This window comes from Crocuta crocuta, unplaced genomic scaffold, assembly GCF_008692635.1.
Source record: "Crocuta crocuta isolate KB4526 unplaced genomic scaffold, BGI_CrCroc_1.0 scaffold228, whole genome shotgun sequence".
Classification (NCBI taxonomy): Eukaryota; Metazoa; Chordata; class Mammalia; order Carnivora; family Hyaenidae; genus Crocuta; species Crocuta crocuta.
This window is the reverse complement of record NW_027532820.1, coordinates 1,880,145-1,902,705: the sequence shown is the minus strand read 5'-3', so window position 1 is coordinate 1,902,705 and position 22,561 is coordinate 1,880,145. Positions and strand designations below refer to the sequence as shown.

General features: G+C 44.5%; 1 protein-coding gene across 1 annotated transcript in view; it reads right to left on the bottom strand.

Annotated features, from left to right (window-relative positions):
• Positions 1 to 12,714, bottom strand: part of PARP12 (poly(ADP-ribose) polymerase family member 12) — a 40,018-nt gene extending 27,304 nt beyond the window's left edge. The window contains exons 1-5 of the mRNA XM_077781076.1: positions 12,711 to 12,714; positions 10,522 to 10,633; positions 7,103 to 7,238; positions 4,060 to 4,360; positions 2,031 to 2,132 (exon numbers count right to left, since the gene is read on the bottom strand). Of these exons, the coding sequence (XP_077637202.1) occupies positions 2,031 to 2,132; positions 4,060 to 4,360; positions 7,103 to 7,238; positions 10,522 to 10,633; positions 12,711 to 12,714 (655 nt within the window). The remainder of the gene's footprint in view (positions 1 to 2,030; positions 2,133 to 4,059; positions 4,361 to 7,102; positions 7,239 to 10,521; positions 10,634 to 12,710) is intronic.
• Between the last annotated feature and the right edge of the window lie 9,847 nt (positions 12,715 to 22,561).

The following is a 22,561-nucleotide window of genomic DNA, read 5'->3' as shown; positions in this document are numbered from 1 at the left end:
GGAAAGTATACCCAACAGTTTTTTATAAAGTTGAACACATATGTTCCAGTAATTCCACACCTAGGTCTTTTCTCAAAAGAAATGAATGAAAACAGGAGTGCCTGGGTGGCTCAGTCAGTTAAGTGTCCAACTTCAGCTCAGGTCATGATCTCATGGTTCATGAGTTTGAGCCCCACATCCAGCTCCATGCTGACAGCTTGGACCCTGCAGCCTGCTTTGGATTCTAGGTCTCCCTCTTTCTCTGCCCGTCTCCCACTCATACTCTCCCTCAAAAATAAACATTAAAAAAGGCTTTTTTTAACAAATGAAAACATATACCCAAATTAAAACTTGTAAATATATATTTATAAAGGATTTGTAAAAGACTAGAAACTTCAAACACCTCAAATGCTCATCAACATATGAACTGATAAACTGTAGACAAACATGCAAAAGAATATGACTCAGAAAAAAAAAAAAGGAGCAAACTATTGATTTGCCAGCATGGACAAATCACAAAAACATGCTGAATGAGAGAAGACAGGTACAGAAGAATACATGCTCTATGACTGCATTTACATGAATTTCTAGAAAGGTCAAATCTACACTGACAAAATACAGGTCAGGGACTGTGTGTGGGTCAGGAAAATGGGGGGGGCGGGGTGAAGATTCACTATAATGGGACATAGGGACACTTTTAGAGGAAAGAAATTCTTCCATTTCCTCAACTGTTACTACCAAATTCAGTGTCTACTTAAAAATTTTTAAATACTTAAAATTTTATTGTGTATAAATTATATCTCAATAAAATGGATTTTAAACACCTAAATGCATATATGATACATATAGCTTGAGCTAGCATTCCACTTCCAGGAATCTAGCTAAGGAAATACCCATGTGTACTCAGATGCTCCATGGAACATCACTAACTGGACACTATAGTTGTTTTTAAAAATAAAGTGGACTTACACATACCAATGTAGAAAAAAAAATCTTCAAGACACAATGTTAAGGAAGCAGGTTAAATAATACCTATCACATGTTCCCATCTGTGAAAAACATGCGAAACAAGGATCATAACCACACGGCACGTGTTTACCTTTGGGAAGGGCTGAAGGAGGACTTCAGACTTTATTCTGTATTATTGGACTCTTTCACAAAGTGAAAGTATTCCTGAATTGCTTGGGTGGCTTTTAAAGACTGAAAACAAAACAAGAAGTTTGGTGGTTGTTTTTTAAGAGCAGTCACCGAATTTGAGAAGAAAGCTTTCTTCAGTCAAAGCTCAGGACAGCAATAAGAAGAAAACAAAAGGTTTAGTAAACACAAACACGTACACACGAGAATTGCTACCTGTGATAAAAGAGGGACCATGCAGAGAAGGGGCACCTGGGTGGTTCAGTTGGTTAAGCATCTGGCTCTTGGTTTCGGCTCAGGTCATGATCTCACAGTTCATGAGTTCAAGCCCTGCGTCAGGCTCTGTGCTGACAGCACAGAACCTGCTTGAGATCTCTCTCTCCCTCTCTCTCCGCCCCTCCCCAGCTTGCTCTCTCTCAAAAAACAAAATAAAGATTTTTAAAAAAGATGGACCATGGAGAGAAACCCCCAACTTAAGTTCTTATTCCCCAAGAGAAAATAGAGGCATCTCCTCCTCGGAGAGTGCCTTCTGGGTTTCTGAGGCATTTCTAAGTCTATGATCCCCTTTATAAGAGATACTTATATTTGTTTCCACTAGACAGGGCATCTGTGCAGGTCTGTGACCTCATGCTAAGGTGATCAAGGGTCAACACTGGACACTGAATGAACCAGTTATGTTCCCCAAAACTTATCTACAGTCTGATTTCCAAAAACCCAATTCCTACCATCCTCAACTCCCCAACAAAATCGCTTCCGAACTGGTTTGGCAGAAGTGCCACACCAGCTGACAATGAAGAAGGCCCCAACCCTCTGTGGATAGAGGAGACGACCTTGAGGGGTGGCCTTCAGGCAGAACTCTTGAAACAAAAAGCAGCTACTTCACCTGCAAGTGAAGGAAGGGGATTCCTCTGACTTACCTTGAAAGCTACAACTTTTCCAGATGTGGTATAAGCAGATCTGATCATTCTCCTCCTGGTTAGTACTGTTTGGGGATCCACAACCTGAACTATCTCTTCTTTCTACAAGGAAACACCACAAACATGTATCAGCAATCCACCAAAGCTTCTGACATGGAGTCAGAGTAGTTAAAGATACAAAGGTGAGAAAAGAGCATTCATTTCTCTGCAGAAGTCAAAAGTAGGTGAGGTGATCTCACAAAACCCTAGGATGTTCAGGATGAAACTACCTCAGACATACAAGTGAACCCTCTATGCTTCTTAGGGAGAAGCCAGGGAGCCCAAAGCCACACAGCTGCTTGCCAAACCCAGGACGTCATGGAGAGGCTCTTTTTTCTCAGCTCTGACTATGCTCCCAATCTTAAAATGAAACCTCCTTAAATAACTTTACATTAATTACAATAATTTTAATATAAATCAGGCATGGACATGATTTCAAAGTTTATCTTTACTAGTAGTGCTCCAATGAGACTTTACCTAACAATTCCATTTACCACTGCACCCACCTACCATAATACAAGCACATAAAGCTCATTTGCAAACCCTCCCTACTCAGTATCACCTGTTAGGTTATTCCTTTTCCTTTTTCTTTTTATAAGCCCCTCAGACATCCACAGGGTAGGCCTCAAAACCCACACCTTTGGGGCCTTGGAAATAACCTCCCTTGCTCCCCAAGAGCAGGTAGCCCTCCCTCCCTTTCTAAGGCCATAATCCAACTGACACTCTTAAAGATCTTTTTACAGCAAAACCTGTCTACATCTAGCTTCCTACTATTGAAAGAAATTAACCCAAAATAACCCAAGAAAATGTAAAGAAAATATATACATATATGTCATGATCTCACAGTTCAAGGGTTCGAGCCCCACATCGGGCTCCATGCTGACAGCCTGGAGCCTGGAGCCTGCTTTGGAGTCTCCCTCTCTCTCAACCCCTCCCTACTCATGCTGTCTCTCTCTCTCTCTCTAAAATAAACATTTAAACAAGTTAAAAGATTAAAGTTTTTTTGCTGGTAGTCCTAGCACTCACCTGATAGGAAGTAGTCTATTAAAAACCCTAGATACCACTGTAGCTAACAAATGGTTTGATTATGCATTCTGGTGGGGGGAGTCCTTCGTCCTAATCTCTTAGGTATAACCAGGGCCCAGGTCAGTGGTTAGCACTTGGCAATCACTCAAATTTGTTAAATTAAAGAATGGATAACCAGAATGGCCAGCCAATAGCCAATACTGAGAAATCCAAAGGACACCAATGTATTATAACCTCTCCAATGGACTACATTATCGATTTCCCACATAATAGGTGCTAAAGAAAAATTTTTAAACATGTTTTTAATGTTTTATTTATTTTGGGGGAGGGAGACAGAGCATGAGCTGGGGAGGGACAGGGAAGGAGACACAGAATCTGAAACAGGCTCCAGGCTCTGAGCTGTCAGCACAGAGCCCGACACGGGGCTCGACCTCATGAACCAGGAGATCATGAATGAGCCAAAGCTGGACGTCTAACCGACTGAGCCACCCAGGCGCCCCAAGAAATGCTTATTAAATAAGCAATCTCTTCTCATAATTCCCCCATCTGCTTGTCACTAAGTCTGACATTCCTTTATTAAAAAAAAAAAAAAAAAGTATCCTAGCATGCTCAATCACTCAACAAATGCCTGTGTGCCCACTATGGGCCAGGCATTACCTAGGTGCTGAAGATGAGCAGCATCTTGACTAAAAAATTCCATTATTCTTGCCAGGAAGAGAGTTGAAATTAAAATATGCTTCCTTCACTGTAGATCAGACCCATGGGGAATTCATTCAGTCAACCTCAAACGGCATTTAGAATGTCTTGCTTGTTCACAGCTACGATTTCAAATCATCTTTACAATACCCAATGGCAGAGAAAGAATCACCAACTGCACTTTACTGAAAGCAGCGCAGACTTGCCCAAAGTCATACATTCCATTAATGGCCGGGTAGAATGTAAGGGCCCCAGCCCAGGGCCTTACCAGAAGTCCCCTGAGGGCCTAGGGGAGGAGTGTGCCCTCTGCTGGGGGTGGAGCTCCCATTCTTGATGTCATGAGCATTTCTGTATATGGAAGGCAGCCTGCTCACCAGATCGGAGTTCATGCCCAACTTCTCCAGTTTCTCCAGATTCTCAGAATTAGAGATATCATGAGATCTCTTACAGCCAGTGCCAAACTTGCATTCACCCTGTAAAAAATACTGGCAGATATGCAGTTTGATACACTGCTTTTGAAAGGAACAAGAGCCATAGGGTCCATCTCCTTTGTTGTAATGAAGGCAGATCTGTTGACAGAAAAGGAAAAAAAACAAACAGAACACCAGCTTAGGAAGGTCTCAAAAGAACACCACCACCCTACTGGCCAGTCCACAGTCAGTCAGAAGTTCCTCTAGAGACCTAGCCAAAGCTGTGATTCCGTCATCCACACAAGTCACATGGCTGTGAGAACGTCTTCCACTCCAGGTGGACCACTGCTAACATACGCCCTTGGATAAAATGGGAACCGGGTGGACAGCAGTGAGCAGAACAAGCCCTTCCACTGGGAAAATCCAAAGAACTTCCAATGGGTCAGAGCTGCTCTCTTCCCAGGAAACAATTAAATGTCACTCACATGGCAGGATGCTAACAACCCATATACTCCACCTATACCCTTCCCCCACTGACTCACCAAGTCTCCCTAAGCCAGGCTCCTCTCTCCCTTCTTTTTTCTGAAATTCAAGGTTAAAGAGGCTCTGAGGTGTTTACAGCATCTTGGAGAAAGCCAAATACAGCCCTTTCGTTTCTCAGGAGCAAACTGAAACTCGGAGTAGTTCACAGGCTTGCCCTAATTCACCTCCAGCTACCTACATCTGGCACACACAGTAGCTGGTAAACTGGGTTGTTGGCAAAGCGGAGACTTAAACTTGAATCAACTGCTCCTTCTCTACATTCCAAATTCCTGGAGGCAAGAACCAGGCCGGAGAGCACCAAGGGCCTACCCCCTCAATTCACAGACATAGCACTGAACCAGAGGTAGAAAAGCAGCAGAGGACTACAGATAAGCAGGGACCCCACTCAGGGATAGAAGCCCCAAGGAAAAAGGCTAAAGAAGGCTGGGCCCGAACCTTGATTTTTCCACTTACAAGATGCCTGACCTTAGGCAAGCCACTCACTCACCAGCTCTGAATTTCAGCTTTTTAATCCCTAAACTGGGAATAAGGCTACCTACATCACTGGGTTATTATGAGGATTAAATGGAAAATATACAAGGTGGCTAATACAATGCCTTGGAACATAGTGGGTGCTTGATTCACGGTGGTGTCCCCCAACTGTTCATCTGATAAGGGGACTAGCCTGAGAGCAGAAGGTTGGCAGAAAAGCTGCACTGGATCTGAGTTCATGGTCACAGTTCCCACATGTTGGCACTGTGTTCTAAAACAACCTGTATACCCAAGAAGACAGGAGGCTACACACTCAGGACCAGTCACCTTCGAATTCATTTTTTATACCACTGACAAGATGATCGCTACAAAACATTAATGCCCACTCTCCAAACACAACCCCCCACCCCAAGCCCTTCCTGTGATGCTGAAGGCTATGTGGATGAGTCACTACTCACCCATTCCTCCTCCCCAGGCCCACCCTAAATCCAAGTTGTGCTCACCTACATGCTGTCCCCTGACCATGCCAGGTTCTGTCCTTTCTGTGCCCCACTTCTCTCCAGACCTTCATCCTTCATTCACCATTCACCATTCACACAGGCACTGCCTCCCCCAGGCCTCCTTCCCAGGCTCCCCAAATGCCTCAGACCAGAGAGCTCACTTCTATCGCAGCACCTAAGATAGCACCTTGCAATCACACGCTGATTTGTCTGTCTCATCCAGTAAATGTGCCTCCTGGTAGTGCAGACCAGGGCCTTTTATCTCCTTATCGACAGCGCCTAACCCGTAGTGGATATTCAACAAAGGTTAGCTGAATCAATATTAATTTTCAAAAGGCAAGAGAAAAAAGTTCCTATCTATTATGTAGCAGTCACTAAGCCACAAAGCACCGTTCTCAAATGAGTGATTTTAACTGAATAATATGGAAGCCTTTTCATTAAACCAGGTCAATCTAATCTCTGTAGTCTTATCCCAGAAAAAGGGCCAGAGCAACCCATAAACCGGTGCCGGCCACAGGAACACACCACTCAGACCTGCTGCAGAGCACAATGTCCTCAGCTCGGCTGCTGCCCTTGGGAGCCAGTACCTGATTCACACAGAGACTGTGCTCTCCCCGCCCTGGGGCTGCTCCCAGCCAACGATGAGCTGCTTTAGCTCGGAACTTCGCTGCCACCAGGGAGCAGCTTTCTTCGAACTGTGCTACAGTCAGGGTCTCCTCCTACCCAGTCTCCTTCCTTCTCCCTCTCTTGCAACATCACTGTCCGAAGACTCCCCACCTCCTTCTGCTCCCTCTCCGCTGAATCTCTCACACTTCTAATCCCACCTTGGTGTCTGCTTCGCGGAGGACCCAAACTAGTACACAGCCATTACAGTGAGGTTCGGTTAGCATCTGAAAGGCACTATGAGAATCCACATCAACTAAAGTTCCAAACTCCCTGGGTGCAACTGATTTACTAGAGGACGCATCATCGGCCTGTCAGCATCTCTGAAAATTTTCCTCACAGAACTCCTGGGTCTGGCAATAATACACAGTGCCAAGTGCTGCCAGACAGAGAGGAGCAGGCTGGAGTCTCTTACCCCCTCATCCCCATGCAAGGAACATCCTATTGCAGCCACTGGCCAGGCAGGCACCCTCCACCTCCCAGAAGCCCTGCAAAGGAGATACCAGCCCAAATGAAAGGAGACCTCTAGAAGGGGCAAGTCTAGCCCCAGGCCACAGGTCCAAAACTCAGTAGAGCCAGGAATTCAACCTGGGTCTTCTTCAAGTAGGTCCCAGTGGTCACTACGGGGTCCTTGGCTCCTCTTCTGCCATAAGATTCCCTATCTTTCGACCTCTGGCTTCTCCCCCATCACTTGCACACATACACACCCGCTCCTGGAACTCACCTCTGGCAAAAGCCAGGGGTCATTCTGAAACAAAAGCTGGCAGAGCTCACTGTAGCTGAGGTGGTCAACACCGTGAGTTCTCAGCACACTCAGGTTGTGATCTGTCGCCAAGCTGTGACTGTTTCTACAGTTCTTCCTGCAAAAAAGCAGAGCTGGTGTCACAGTTCAACTGCGCCTCCCCGAAATTCTTATGCTGAAGTTCTAACCCCCCAGTGACTGTATTCGGAGACAGTTTATAAAAAGGTTGTTGGGCTGGGGGGTGGGGGCCTAGTCCAGTCTAACCGAGGTCTTTCTAAGAAGAGAAAATTAAGACACAGATGCACACACATGAGGACACAGGGAGAAGACAGCCATCTGCAAGCCAAGGAGAGAGGGCTCAGAAAGAAATCAACCCTGCCAACACTTTGATCTCAGATTTCCTGCCTTGAGAATTGTAAGAATTTTCCATTTAAGCCCCCGGCCTGTGGCACTTTGTTATGGCAGCCCTAGGAAACAGCAAGTAAAATCAGTCTTGAAGACAACCTTTCAGGGATAGTACTTGACATTGCTTAGGAGCATCAGAGAAAAACCCCCATGTCTATGCCATCATAAAAACATAATGTTTATTTACAAAGGAAAAGACAGTACCTTGCAAGGTCTAGGGACTAGCACGGCACCTCTCATCGGTATCTGGTAAGAATGACAGTGCCATTCCTCAAAGAAGACTGCCATATGACAGTCAGTAGGCACTTAGCAGACACTTAAACATTGGCTGAATAAATGAGTGTGGACACCTACGGTCATAGGTATGTGTACACACACCCACACTCTGAGGCTCTGCCCTCTGTTCTGCCCTCTTCCATTCTTTCCATTAACAACCCCTGCTGAACACTCACCATGAGCCACCTACTGGCACCACGCCCTGATGATCCAAACACTTCAAATGATTACCCTGCTCACCAGACCCGGAAGAGTCAAGCAAGTATCAGCTGCTTTACTCAGACACTGCCAAACCTCACAGGTTTATTACAAGCATCTCAAAAGATAACCCAACCCTTGACTGACTCCCCCAAACCTGCACCTTTCACAAGCTCCCCCATCTCAGTAAAAGACAAACTTCCCTCTTTCACTGCACAGACCAATAACCTTGGGGTTATCCGGACTCTTCCCATTCTCTCCTCTATGGAAGGGACAGGAGAGGATTCCAAAACAGCACGGTCAGCTGTGCTCGGAGTAGGTCTGTGCAGACAGGAGGGGCACCTGAGCCTGACAGAAGTGGAGAAGCACTCAAGGGACAGTGCCTAAAAGGCGTAAACCCTAGGCCAAATATTTAGGTTGGGGAAGCAGGCAAGAAGAGCAGGGGAAAAAACATTCTAGGCAAACTTGGTGCCACCAGAACCAAATAAATCTAATAATTAGGATGGTGAAGGCAGCAATAGCTACTAAAACTTATTGAGCATTTACCACAAACCAGGGACTTCCTGAACGTTTTACAAGAGAAGCTGTTCAGCCCTCAATAAGTCTATGAGGTGGATGATATTATCATTTTGCAGATGAGGGAACTGAGGCACCGTTACAAAGTCACTCGCCCAAGATTACACAGCCAGCAAGGAAAACAGCCAGCTTGAAACAAAGTAGGCTGGTCCTGGGGCTGTGCTGGTAACCACCATGCTCACTGCCCCTAAGCACAGGATCGGAGCCAGGGACCTGGGACCCTTCCCAGCTGTCACCAATGAACAAAAGCAGGAGTCATGATCTATTTCGAAACAACCAACCCGGTGGTTCAGGGAGACAAGTAAAGTCCCAAAGAAAGCACAGAAAGTACAGCCAACCACACCCACTCTCCCTTATGTGACCCAAAAGCAGTTCAAGAAGGAAGGTTCAATGAACTGACCTGTGTGAACCTCATGGAAAATCGAACAGGTAAGAATTTAAAAGAAAACTCAGAATCACCTAGACCAGGAGATACCAAACTTCCAGATTTCCAAGTAAAATGCAACCCCAAATCTTGGGAACTAGCTGCAGATCTTTATTTCACCAAACACGGACCTTAACAAGATCCACCAGTTAGCCCCAACATTAGATCCACCCATCCACCATTTATTATGTCCACCTTCTTCTCCAGCTGCTGCTGCTCCTTCTCCTTTGGGGTGACCCATCTACACCAGTCCCCAAGAGCCCAGTTTACCAGAAGCTGCACCGTCAGCCTCCACCAAAGATCTGACCTGCTCCTGGGGCTGCAGGCCTGACCTACACCAACCAGTAACTCCCAAACCGGCACCTGGGACCGTGGCCATGCTCACCCAGACTGCAGACTTGCTCAGCCAATAAGAACGCAAAGGAAGAATCATCCTTCAGTCAACAAGAGAGGAAAAAAAAAAGGTAGCAGTCATCCCTGGTCAACAATAAGAAAACAGCCATCACCTCTCTCCCATCCTTTCACCATATTCTCACCAACTCCTCTCTCTCTCTCTCTCTCTCTCACACACACACACACACAACCTCCCTCTTAAGGCCTTAGCTGGGCCTTGGAATATTCTAATCTAGATATTTCTCAACAGCTGCTTCCCTGGGGCCATTTCCCAAACCCCCTCATTCGCATGGAAGCATGATGGGGGTCATGAAACATGACGGTCCAGGGAACCGGTGGAAAGCTGTCCACCACTTTCAGACACAAGAAAACCTCCCCCCAACCCTCCCCTGTCCATCTTTTCCCCCTACTCCCCGGAATCCGAGACCCAGAATGGACTAAAGAGCCAAGGGCTGAGGAGGCAGAGTCTAAGTGGTCGGCCTGGGTCCCTGAATGAGTGCATGGATCAAGCCGGCTACCTCATGCTGCCCAGCGGACCCGAGGGGAGGAAGAAAGAACTAAGCCAGAAAAGAAAAAAAGAAAGAAAGGAAAGGAAAAAGGAAAGGAAACAAGGAGGAACGAATTCTTCTACAGAAACGGACTAGCTTCTCAACAGGAGCACACTTTTCTCCCCCAAGGCCACAGAGGCCACTGCCGGCTTGTAAGGCAAGCGGGCGAGAGCCGAGACCTGCTTTCGAAGATCCCTTCGGCCACTGGGCGGAGAAAGCCCTCAGCTGTGTGGCCCCTCAAAAGTCTCCCTGGGGACCGGGCGCCAGGGGGGAGGGAGGGGATGGTGGCTCCGGAAGCCAGACGCAGCTTTTTCTTGGGGAGAACCCTACCCCCACCCTCCAAGTCACTCTCTGAGACTGCAGGAGGCTTGGGGACACCGCTGGACCCTGAGTCCCTCACACGGCACCCGGTATTCAGCAAGTGCTCAATAAATGTTCGCCGAAGAGAATTAAGGGGGGAGGGGAGGAGCGCCCAGGGAACGGCCGCCCACTCGTCTCCCCAGACTTAGGGAGGGGGCCGCGGCGGGCTGGGAGAGCAGGGTCCCCAGCCCCGGCCGTCGGACTCGGGGCGCGGCGCTTACCCGGCCCTCATGAACTTGCAGGCCCCGCAGACCAAGAACTTGCAGAGGTGCAGCTGCGCGCACAGCCCCACGCAGCCCNGATCCCGCCGTTCTAAGCTCCGAAGGGTCTGTCCTGTGAGAAAGCGACGCCGTTTTCCGTGACCGAGCGCCTGGAGACCCCTCGGAGCCCGGCACACGCCCGGGCTGGGGGGTGAGGGTGAGGGTGGGGGTGGGGGGATGATGGAAAGGTGAACTGTTGGAGCCCTTTGGCAAAGTAGTCCCCGAGTAGCTAGTCAAGTTGTGAAGATCCATGACCTTTGACCCCGCAGTTTGTCTTCTGGGAATCTTCTAGAACTAGAAGGAACAAGTTCCACATAGGAGTGGAAACGTACGCTATCGGTGTTTCTCTGACTGATTTACTTCACTTAGCTAACTTGACAACAAATTCTAGTAAAATAAAAATTAAATTAACCGTCTTTTTTAAAAGTAAAAGCAACATCAAATAAGTTGTGGCGAGAGTGTTTTGTGCGGGGGGAGGTACGGTCCTGGGAGTAACGTGGGGGATCCTTGTCCAGACTATTTGTTACAGGAAATTAACAAGCATGCGTTAAATCTCTCCCGACCTAGAAGGACTGGTTAGGGGGGAAAGCGGTACAGAACGGCCTAAATCAATAGCGAAAGGAGGACCTACTTGTGTGGAAATGTGGCTGTTTTTGAATGAGCAAGGAGAAGGCTCACGAAGGACACACACTGTGCCGAAGTCGGGGAGTGTGCAGTAAGGGGTACTAGGAAAGCGGGGTGAAGATTGAGAGGGAAGGAAACTTAGGTATGTTGTTAAAATTCTCTATATTACCACAAAACGGTAAAAATATCTGTGAAGTGTGTGGATGACGAGGATAAAGCAACACGGATAAATGAATTAGGGGATGGGGTGAGGGGCAATTATCGCTTGGCTTTTTAATGTGGATTTAGGGGCGCCCGCGTGGCTTCGTCCCGTAAGCCTTTAAAGTGTTGGACTTGAGGGGCGCCTGGGTGGCTCAGTCGGTTGAGCCTCCGACTTCGGCTCAGGTCATGATCTCACGGTTCGTGGGTTCGAGCCCCGCGTCGGGTTCTGTGCTGACAGCCAGCCCAGAGCCTGGAGCCTGCTTCTGATTCTGTGTCTCCTTCTCTCTCTGACCCTCCCCTGCTCACGTTGTCTCTCTTTTTCTCTCTCATTAATAAAACATTAAAAAAATAAAAAAATAAAGTGTTGGACTTGGGCTCCGTTGGGGAGTTCCAGCCCACACTGAGCTCTCTGCTGTCACCACAGAGCCCGCTTCGGATCCTCCGTCCCCCTCTCTGCCCCTCCCCCAGCTCATGGTCTCTCCTCTCTCGCTCAAAAATAAACGTTAAAAATAATAATGAAATAAAGTTGGACTTGAACACGTCGTGGGAAATTTTTTAAGTTTAATTCTTAATTTAAAATTTTAATTTATAATGGTGGTTTTAATATTGATTTGCAATAAATTTAAAAAAAAAAAAAGGAAGGGTGACAGTAGTGAAAATGGTGGAGTAAGGACCTCAGAAAGCTTGCCCTTCCAGGTGAAAAACTGGCCAAAATGGCCAGAATCTGTATTTTCAGAGCTCTGGAAATTAAAGTCTTGCAGCAACTCATTTAAGCATTTAGTCAAGAAAACAGCTGAGGGCCTCCTGGCTGAAGCTTGATCTCAGGGATGGGGAGTTCAAGCCCCACTGTTGGGTGTAGAGATTATTTAAATAAATTAAACTAAAAAAAAACAACGACAACAACAAAAAGCAACAGCTGAATCTAAGTTGAAAACAAGTTTTGTAGCATTTTAACTTCCCCCAGTCCTGTCTCCTCCTCAGCTCCTTGGCAGGCTTGAAAGCTAACAGCCCACACTCCTGGTACCAGAGAGGGCAGAACAGGGCGGGAGCTGTTTCCAAAGTCCTTGTTGGACTTGTCCACTTCCCTAGAAGACCCTCCTGAAAAGACTGGTACTAATTCGTCCTCACTGGAACTAGCCTAGTCCTAATGGCTTCTCAAGGGTGTTTTGTTCCATGTTTTAACATAATCACTGACTGGGGCAATGGGTAACAGTTGAGGCAAACAATAAACTAATCAAAAGCTGAACAGGAAAAGCTGAAGGTTGGGATGTCCACTGGGGCTTTGAAAAGCTCCAACATATTTCCAGAAACCTAGAAGGCCATACCCATGCCGCGCGGATTCCTTCCCACAGAAGTCACGATAAAGGCTCTTGCCCACATTTTCCTCAGTCCCTCTGCCCCTTTGCCTGTGTTGTCGGCGCCTCCCTGTGTGGCCCTGCAAGGTGTGCCTGCCTCCTGTTTCTAGGGACTTGTGAGTATAAAAACATCTTCCTTCATAACAGGCATTTCCAAGTGTGTATGTCTTACCATACCTGATTGAAACACTTCCTTTAAAACACAAGTCACGAAGGGTTTTAAGATAGAAGAGTTTAGAAGATTCCTTACTAAACATCCAAGTGGAAAATTCCCACTCTGCATTTGGATCTGTGCGTCTGGCATTTGTAGAAGAGGTCAGAACACAAGAGCTGTGAATGTATAGATGGCTAAACCCACAGGACCAATTAGATCCCCAGATAAGAGTGTAAAGTGAGAAGAGAATTGCAAGGATTTGTCCCTCTAGAGCTACGAAGTCTGAGAGAGACCCGCCTCTGAGGTAGTAGGAAAACCAGGAGAATTTAGGGAATCATGAAAGCCAAATATTTAAATATTTCAAGAAAGGATGATCACCTACATTGAGTGCCATCAAGAGACTGAGTGAAAGGGGGTAGAGAAATGCTTGATCTGGTGCTGTGCAACAAACCACTCCAAAACAGTGGCTGAGAACAGTGGCTTCGTTTTCATGATTTTCCAGGAGTTGATGGAGCTCAGCAGGGGTAGTTCGGCCTCACGCAGTACAACCAGTCATTCCTGGGGCTGCATTCAACTGGGAGCTCGTCTGGGGCTAGACCATCCAAGATGGCCTCTCACCCTCTGGCGCCTCTGTATGTGACTGCTCATCAATCAGAGCTGTCCTGAGCTGCTTTATAGTGTGGTCGGGGGAAGAATGGGAAGAACAAAGTGGGTTGAATGGGCACTGAGGACATGAAAACAGCAAACGGAGATAGTGTCTGCAAGAAATTTTGCTGTAAAGGGACACAGGAGGTGGTGGTTAACAACCACCAGCCTTACTTACTAGAGGGGGTGTTCATGGGGTCTAGGAAGCTTTTTGTCCATATTTTGTCCTGAGGTAATCATAGCTAACGGGTAGCTTCATTCTGCATGAATTGCCCAGTGGGGAAGATTGTTGGGGTCAGGTGAACCATCGATTTGGATGGGGAGAGAGGCGATTTGAAGACAGCATGCAAGAATCTGGCTGGGGCAACTGAATGTTGGTGAGGCCACTCACAGAGAAGCCTATTTGTGACTGAATGTCGGGATTCGGGGTCTGATACCCAAGTGTAAGGTGTCCCCCTCCACCAGCTGGAGTTGATCTGGAGGAACCAAGCCTGGAGCTTGTGTTCTGCTGGTCCCGCCCTTGACCAGGCTCCTTACCAGGAGTCATTAGAGCCCAAAGTCTCTGCTGTGTTCGGCACACTTACACGCTCATCTGTGGCCAGGCCAGCTGCGTTACGATTTGTCTTCCAAGGGGAGCCCTGCCGAACTCCCGAGCAATTCCCTTTCCGAACATCACGCTGCCCGGGAATTCAAGCAGAGCGATGGCACCCGTGAAGTGTCCTGCTTCAAACCTCTGAAAACAGAGCTCTGTGGAACCAAGTAATCTTTAGCACGCTCTTTTTCCTTTTAGGTAGAAGAAAAATCCTTTCCTAATTAGATACCACCCGATGAATTTGTTTTGTAGTTTTTTTAAAAAAAATTTTTTTAAATGTTTTATTTATTTCTAGGAGAGAGAGAGAGACAGCATGAGTAGGGGAGGGTTAGAGCGAGAGGGAGTCACAGACTCTGAAACAGGCTCCAGGCTCTGAGCTGGCAGTCAGCACAGAGCCCGACGCAGGGCTCGAACCCACGAACCGCGAGATCATGACCTAAGCGAAAGTCGGACGCTTAACCGACTAAGCCACCCAGGCGCCCCTGTTTTGTAGTTTTATATATTAACCACTACTATATAGCCAGTGCCATAGCTTCAAAGCAAGGCACACCTATATAATATTTACAAAGCAACTACAACAAAATTTTAAGTCTTAGGTTCTACGTGAGCGATATAATCAGTTTATTTCATTAAAATCTATTCCATCTTCTTTTTATTGTCAAGAAACTTCAAACATCCATTGTTCTACTATACTGGTGCGTTTCTACAGGTCTTAATAGTTGACAGAGACAGAATTCTATAATTGTATTAGGTTCTTTTCCCATTGTTCTGCTTTTTTTTACCCTATCTCTTCCTCCCTCTCGAGAGACACAGGGAGAGAGAGAATATTGGTAAAAAGCACTGTGTTTACATTTATTTGGTGTATTTTAGTGAAATCTGTGCTACACCCTGGAAGAGAACACATTCAGGCAGGTAGTGCCTGAAACAAACAAAGGAAGGAAACAAACAAAACAAGGAACAAAGACGCTGCAGAGAGAGGAGAGCAGCAGTGGAAGCATATGGACAGAGCAGAGAGTAGAAGACGGAGAGAGAGCTCCCTGGTGACCCGCCCTGTGCCCACTCGGCAGCCCTGACCCATGTGCCACGCCCCGCTAGGCGGCCAGTACAGCACCCCAGGAGCGAGGCTGATTTCTGATGGGTGTGAGCAGGTACCACAGTGTAAGTAGTGTGTTCTTAGGTGGCTAACCCATACCCTGTGGGAGAACACATTTGTCTCCTTTAATTTCAAATTTGACAAGCTATTTGAACTAGAAGAACAAAAAACAACCCAAAACAGAACCCGAAGTGTCTGCAAGTTCCCAGGCTCAGAATCTCCTCACTCCCCAGCTCACCAGGCGCCTCTAACATGGTGTGCTTTATTCCAGACACACATAGACCTCAAGTTCCTTATGTAGGGCAGCTGCTAGGGTAAATGATTAGGGGAAGGTCAAACGCTATTCTCACTGTCACTGAGAATCTGTCTCAGGTTTTCTCTGCCTACGGAATGTACACGTTACTTTTTAAATTTTAGGGCCTTCATTTTTTTTCTTTTTCCAACTCTGGCATAGAAGGGGCGACTTTCCAACACGTCAGAATTAGCGCTTTAAAGAGTGAAGAGGGTATTTCTGGGACCGAGGGTGGAAGAGCCCAGGAAGGGGGGATGGAGAACCTTCCTGGAAGTGAACAAAGATGAGGACCTGGGACTCTGGAAGGCAGAGTTTTCTCTCTCCTTCCTTATCTGGGCTGGCCCACCCACAGGGCTGAGAGGCAGAGAATGGCAGGAGAGGCTTCGTGGGAAAGGCGCTCTCTCACGGGGGCCAGCTGCATCTGCAGCATGGGGAAATATAGCACCTACCTCGCTGGGTTACTCCGATGAAGAAATGAAAACATGCCTTGTACACAGAAAGTACTCGTGGAAAACAGATGAGGGCTTCTGTTCAAAACTCTGTGTGCGACACAGCACCTGATTCTTCTCAATCTAAAATGAGGGCTGGGTCACAAGTCACCTCCCACAGTGATGTGCCTCAGTCTCACTGCTTGGTGCAAACACAAAAATCAGGCTAGAAGTCCTTTCTCACTTGACCACATATCCTCCCACACGGGGCTACTGGATCGGATCCCGCAAAAGTCTGAAAGGGAGCTCTTCCTTCTCCCTGAGCCAGCGCGCCCACCCCGCCCCCCCGGAGGCAGCTGGTCACCCAGACACCTCTCTCTCCCCCACTTTCACACGACCATAAGTTCCCTGAGGACTGGGGCTCTGCTTTGTTCACCCCTGTCGCACCGGCACTGGAACAGCGCCTGGTACACTGCAGGTGATCAATAAGGTGACTGGGTTGGGGACACCGAGTGCTCTTAAATGTCTATCAGAAAACACCCACACCCGTGGCCACAACACAGCAGCATCTTGCCAACTGCCCTTTGGGTTCTTTCCCCTCTTTCAGCAACTGCTTCCCCAGCAATATATCTAATAAAAGAAGAGGACACGTTACTCTTCACATTTAAATCCTCAGAAACAGTAAGAAGCGGAAGTGTGACACAGCTTTTCCCATTCTCAAATCTGCTACAAGTCAATAAACAGAAAAAGGGAGCGGAAAGTCAGATTTGGATATAGAATTCAGGTTTTTTCTTTCAAAGACACATTTTACACAACTTTCAACATTTATACTTTCAAACAAAATGAGCAAAAAATACACCGAGTGCTAAAAAAATCAAAACAGAAGTAATACAATTTTAATTTCAATATTTTAAAATACAGAAATTGGAAAGTAAGAATACTAAATACAACTTTAAACAAGTCACTTGTCCTCCCCTATAATAACCAATGTAAGCTACTTAAAGACTTACAAATTTAAAACAGAAACAAAATAAATACTGTACACTTTCCCTGCCTGCAGGCAAAAGATGGGAAATACTGTTATGAATCAAAAAAAAAAAATGCTCTTAAAGCTTCAGCATCCCATTTCCCAGCCACACCCCATTCTGTTGTCACACCGTGTGCTTCTGTATTCAAAGGACACACATGTGCACACATACTGACTGCCTATACAAACAGACAAGACACTACTCCGCAAACACCCGAAACAAGAAAGGGTAACAGTCACCTTGGACCATGGGCATAAAAATCAGTTAAGGAAAGTCAGTCAGGCTAGCAAAACATTACTACAAAACTAGTAAATACCATAGCCAACAACTGTCCCCTTTTCAAATTTCACAGATTTAAAACCCCTAAAACCAATACTACCCCCCGCACCCCCACCCTCTACACCCCTACCCCACCCCCCGCAAAAAAAAACCAAAAAACAAAACCTGCTGAAGCACTGGCAAAGTTAGACATTTCACAGTAAATGTGAAAACTCATATTATATAATCTCTTAGAATGAACCTTTTCACCCTCTTTCCACAGCATGAAACTGTTATGGCTTAATTTATATTAAAAGTAGAAAAGTCTTTTCGGAAGGAAATACAGTCTGCAAAGATGCATTGTGTGTTTCCTGATCAGTGCTATTTCATACCTAACAACTGCATGACTTGCTTTTGCAGTCAGAAGCTGTTTATGAGAAAATTGAGGTTATTATAGCTTTTGATTCAGTCTAACCATAAATGTAAGGCCCTTAGTTTGGTTTAGGTTTCTTTTGCAAGATAAAATAACCTTGGGGTTCACTTAGCAAGTTACACCTCAGGTCCCTGACTATAATGTGGAAGTTCTATGCATGCTTTGTAAAAATAAAAGGTTACTTATGAATCTTAGAGGGAAGAAATGATTCTAGGCAAGGAATCAGCTCCTCATTATAGATCACAATGCTGGTAACTGTCACCAACCGAAATCCACTGAGGAAACGTTAAGACCAGTATGTCTGGGTTATTTTATTCCTGCAAAATAGTATATATTCCAGCACTTATGATCATTGTTTTGGTGAAAAATCTTGGGGAAAAAGAGCGGACATTTTGAAAAGGAAATGACCAAAATAAAACTGGGTAGAGGCAAGGTTTATCTTTATGATTAGGTTCCATTTAGGACTGCTTTCTGAAATAAAAGTGGATTCAGAATGTCACAGGTCTTGCATAGGTAAACTACTTGGAGGTCAAGGGCTACGTGGTAGCCAGGGTTTATTAGTGAAATAGTGCAGAGCAGATAAACTCGGAAGATTCAGTGAATGCAGTCTCAAAAAGGGTTTAACAAAAAATTTAATTTTGCACTTGGTAAGACAAAGCTTTAGTTAGGACACTAGAAAGGGCACCAAGGGTGAGCGGGAGAGTCTAAGGGGTAGAACGCAGGCAAATGAGTATTATTTTCTCCTACCCATTATAAAGGGAAATAATACCTTTAAAAGAGTAAAACTACAGTCATGATAAGTTAATTGCTTTGGAAACAGGTATTTGCTTCTTAGCGACCTTACTTTTAAAATGTTTCTGTAAGCAGATCAAATATTTGACTTATGGCAGGATGTTCACTGAAGAACAAATGAAAATATGAAAAGGGTTTTTAGTAAGGCTACAGTATTAAAATTCCATTACGTTCATCAGCAATGTAGTAAGTATATTATTTCTTCCCCCTCCTTTCCACCTGGCTGCTAGTAAGCTTATCGTCATCATCTACCACAGGAGGAGCAGAGGCTGTGCAAGGTCACACAACAGGGGCTGTTTCAGGAAGCGAGGGACCTGAGGTCCAGGGTCCACTGTGACCCCAGGCGAATCACTGCCCTCCTGGGTTTCAGTGGTCTCCTTTATTTACTGGCAACACTCTTTTCCTAAGCTAATGATTTGAAGCTCAGCCTTCTCAAGACTGCTCATGAAGGTCTAGGACATCTGAAAATGACTGCTGATTTTAGCTTCTCTTTGGGGAGGGAGCAATTACCTTAACATTTACCGGGGGGGGGGGAGGGAGGAGTTTTTGAAAAATGTTCAGATTTACATTATTAAGCCCTCATTTGTTAACATGAAATTGTAAAATGTTTACATACTGTAGTAGTTACTTCTGGCAGTAGTAAAATGGGCCATACAATTACTCATCCACTCTTTGGGGACTAGCCCTTCACTACAGAGAGCATCTCTTGAAACGAGCAGAAAGAATCTTCTCCTTTGAAGATGTCCAGTCAAGTCTCCTGTCCCACTACAGTGCGTTCTCTCTCTACCCAACAAGCTGTTGTTTGCCAGCCCCGAGCTGGCTTTGTTGCTTCCCATCTTTTGACCAGTTTATATTTTTTTCCCCTAGCTCCTTGGGTGGCTGCTAAACCATTTTCATTCCATGATTTGTTTTACCTTGATCTAGTACCTGAAGAGTCTGTGGAGCAGTACTGACCTAATTCCTCTTTGAGCAAAACCTCAAACCATCTTTGAGTTCCTTTAAATCATTAACAACTACTCGTCGTTATCCATGAACTCTTATCCATAAACCCGTCACTTCTTTTTCTTCCATTTCAAGCACTGATTCTGATTTTACCTCAACGCCTTGTTAGAGATGCTTCTGATTTTTTTAGGTACCATGCTCTGGGCACTGGATATGAAACAAATTTTATGAATAATAGTTTTCACTACAAAATGCATATAGATGTGCACTGTCAGTTGTAACTTAAATAATGATAAATTCTCTGTAAGTATGACGTGTTAACAATTAAGGAATGCTTTTCTATGTTTTTCCTAACCACATTTTTCGCCAAACTTACAAACGAGAAACCCAAGACTCAGAGTTAAGTGACTTATTTCCACTCACACTGCTGATGTGTAAACGGCAGAGCTTGGGACAAAAACCCAGGTTGGTGCTCCCTTCCACTCTGCATCACACCCCTCTACTACCAACATTACTAACTTGTGAAATGTTTCTTAAATTTTACAACTTAAAAACAAAAACAACTTCCACTTCTACAGTTGTACATTTCAATTGAAACTACTAAAGTTATGCTATTTTTAAAAAATCCATGGGCCCTCTTTTGCATAAATTTGCTTAGAAATGAAAACAATACTGCTTATTTCTTGGAGAAGATACCTTCAAGAGCAGAGACAACTTCAACTTTAAATCCCCCCACAGTACTAAGTAGTGTTGGGCACATAGGTGTTTCATAAATACCTGCTGCTAGTATATGAGTCAATACAGTAGAGTTCATTTAAAAGGCAATAATTAAGATTATTAAAAAAAAAGATACGTATTCAAGTTAAGTATTTAAGTTGTGATAAAGATGGGCTTGCTTTCTCTGAGTTTACAAGACGATTTCAGTCAGAACTTTTAACTCTGTATGCTTAAAACTTAACTGATGCTTCTCAAGTTCAGTGTATTTCTAGGATGCCAAACTACTATCAACTGCCAGCCCTGAATTATTTACATCGTTAATCGTGGAAAGCATGGTATGTGACATTATGAGTTACAGTACAGGGGATCCCAGGTTAACAGACGTCGCTTATTTGAATCAATACAGAAAAATCACTGTCTACTACTACCATTAAAATCGCATCTGTTAAGTCATAATTGTGTTACCTATTTATTTGCATATAGCTAGCTAAATGCCACCACTGGTGTCTCCTTGTCTACACTGCAGTGTCTGTGTGGTGGTATGGTTTATAAAGGAGACAGAGGAAAACACGAAAGGTTGTCTATTATGGCTGAGTCCAGATCCTGGCTGCAGTCATCTCAAAGTTCAGTCATTTCCATGAGATAAAAGGATCCATCACAGCCAGTAGCTTTAGAAGAGCTTTGATTAGGAGACTCACTGGGCCAGTGGGCTCAATTTTCACCAATTCAGAGAAAGACACATGAATTCTGTTTCAGTAGCTATATTATCCTACTGAAAGTTTTTTTTTTTTTAACTTAGCCAGTTAATGGGCTAAATGTGCCAAAAATGAATCCATATTACCTTCACTTAATACTTTTACATACTGGCTACTTAAAATTAGTATTTATTGGCCTAAGTACACAGGGCGGACACTGCTCCCCCACTTTAATTCATAAAAATAAACTGATTTTAATTTTTATAGTTAAAGAAAAGAGGTCAGGTAATTAAAAATACTTAGAACTAAGAAAAACGTACAGAAAACAAAAGATCCCAGATCATGATGTAACTGGAAGAAATTATAATTCTTATTTCTTAAACCAAAACAAAGTCATGTGAACTCTAACACTAAAACGGTGTCTACAGAAAACCAGAACGTCACAATAATACATTGGGAGGCAGAAGAATCAGTCAAACCCCAACTTTTGATGACTTGAGATCCAATGACCAGATGAATGACTGATTATACCCATCTCTTAACTAGTTTTGGCAGAGTGTAGACACAGTTTAAGTAGGCCATTTATAGACATTTAGTATTTCCATACAAATTCTTTTTCCTGACACCCAGTTAAGACCCAGACTTTAGTCCAGTCACTTGGACCAGAAAGGCTAATTAATTCATAAGCTATTTTATATTTATTCCATGAAATACTGGAATAGAGACAGACCAAGAAATATTTCTCTTTGAAAATATACATCTGAATACAACCATGAAAGATGATGGTATAGATTTTTTTCTTAGCTCTTCAAGTGACACTTAATACGGAAGGGAAAGTCCTGCTACCTTGCTGAGTAAAAAAGAGACAAATCCATAATATGGCCATATTTCTTCTCCATAAAAATAGATTTTATCTTATTTGCCTATATTTTCTTTGTAGAAACTTGTAAAATGTTCTACTGTCAGAATTGGGAGTATCTCCACCCCACCCCCAGAAATCACTTACTTTTATGCCATGAGGGAGAAAAGGGAAAATATAAGCTACTAGAGCAACTGAAAACTGGCATTTAGTAAGAACTGTGCATAAAGGAGATAAAGGATTCCTTAAAGCTTGACCAGATACTTAATCTCAATGTGCACTGGTGAAGTTAGGACACATGGAAGAAACTGCAAGAAGCACCATTTTACTCCAGATCCGTATCTTAAATAATTCCTTAGAAAGTTAAGAAATAAGAAACTAAACACACATACACCCAAAAGATCTACTCCAACATGCTTGCTTCTATACAACTTAATATAGTATAGTCCTATTATATTACGGCTTATTATGCAGATTTGAATATACTAAGTCAAACCATATCTCATATTTTCCAACAAGTTAGATACACACAGAATAAAAGCGTCATAAAATAGAACCTCTGCGGCAGGTGCTCGTCCTGCCTTCCAACACCAGCAGTATGAAGAAGGCCCTCTGTAGTTACAAATGTATTTGAAAAACTATAAACATGACAATTTAACCAAACCTATAATCCTTTTCCCAAAGGTAGGAAAAAGATATTAAAGCTGTTCTCTTTGGGACCCAGATATCATCAGCAAAAATGAAAACGCAAGAAGCCTATTTTGATATAATCAGAAGAAAACTGCAATGTCAAATGAAATGCGAAATGTGGGATCTTTTATGTCATTCGTACACGTTGGCTACGAAAGTGTTTCCCTGCAAAGAGAAGAGTCTTGTGTCGTCACAAAATGATG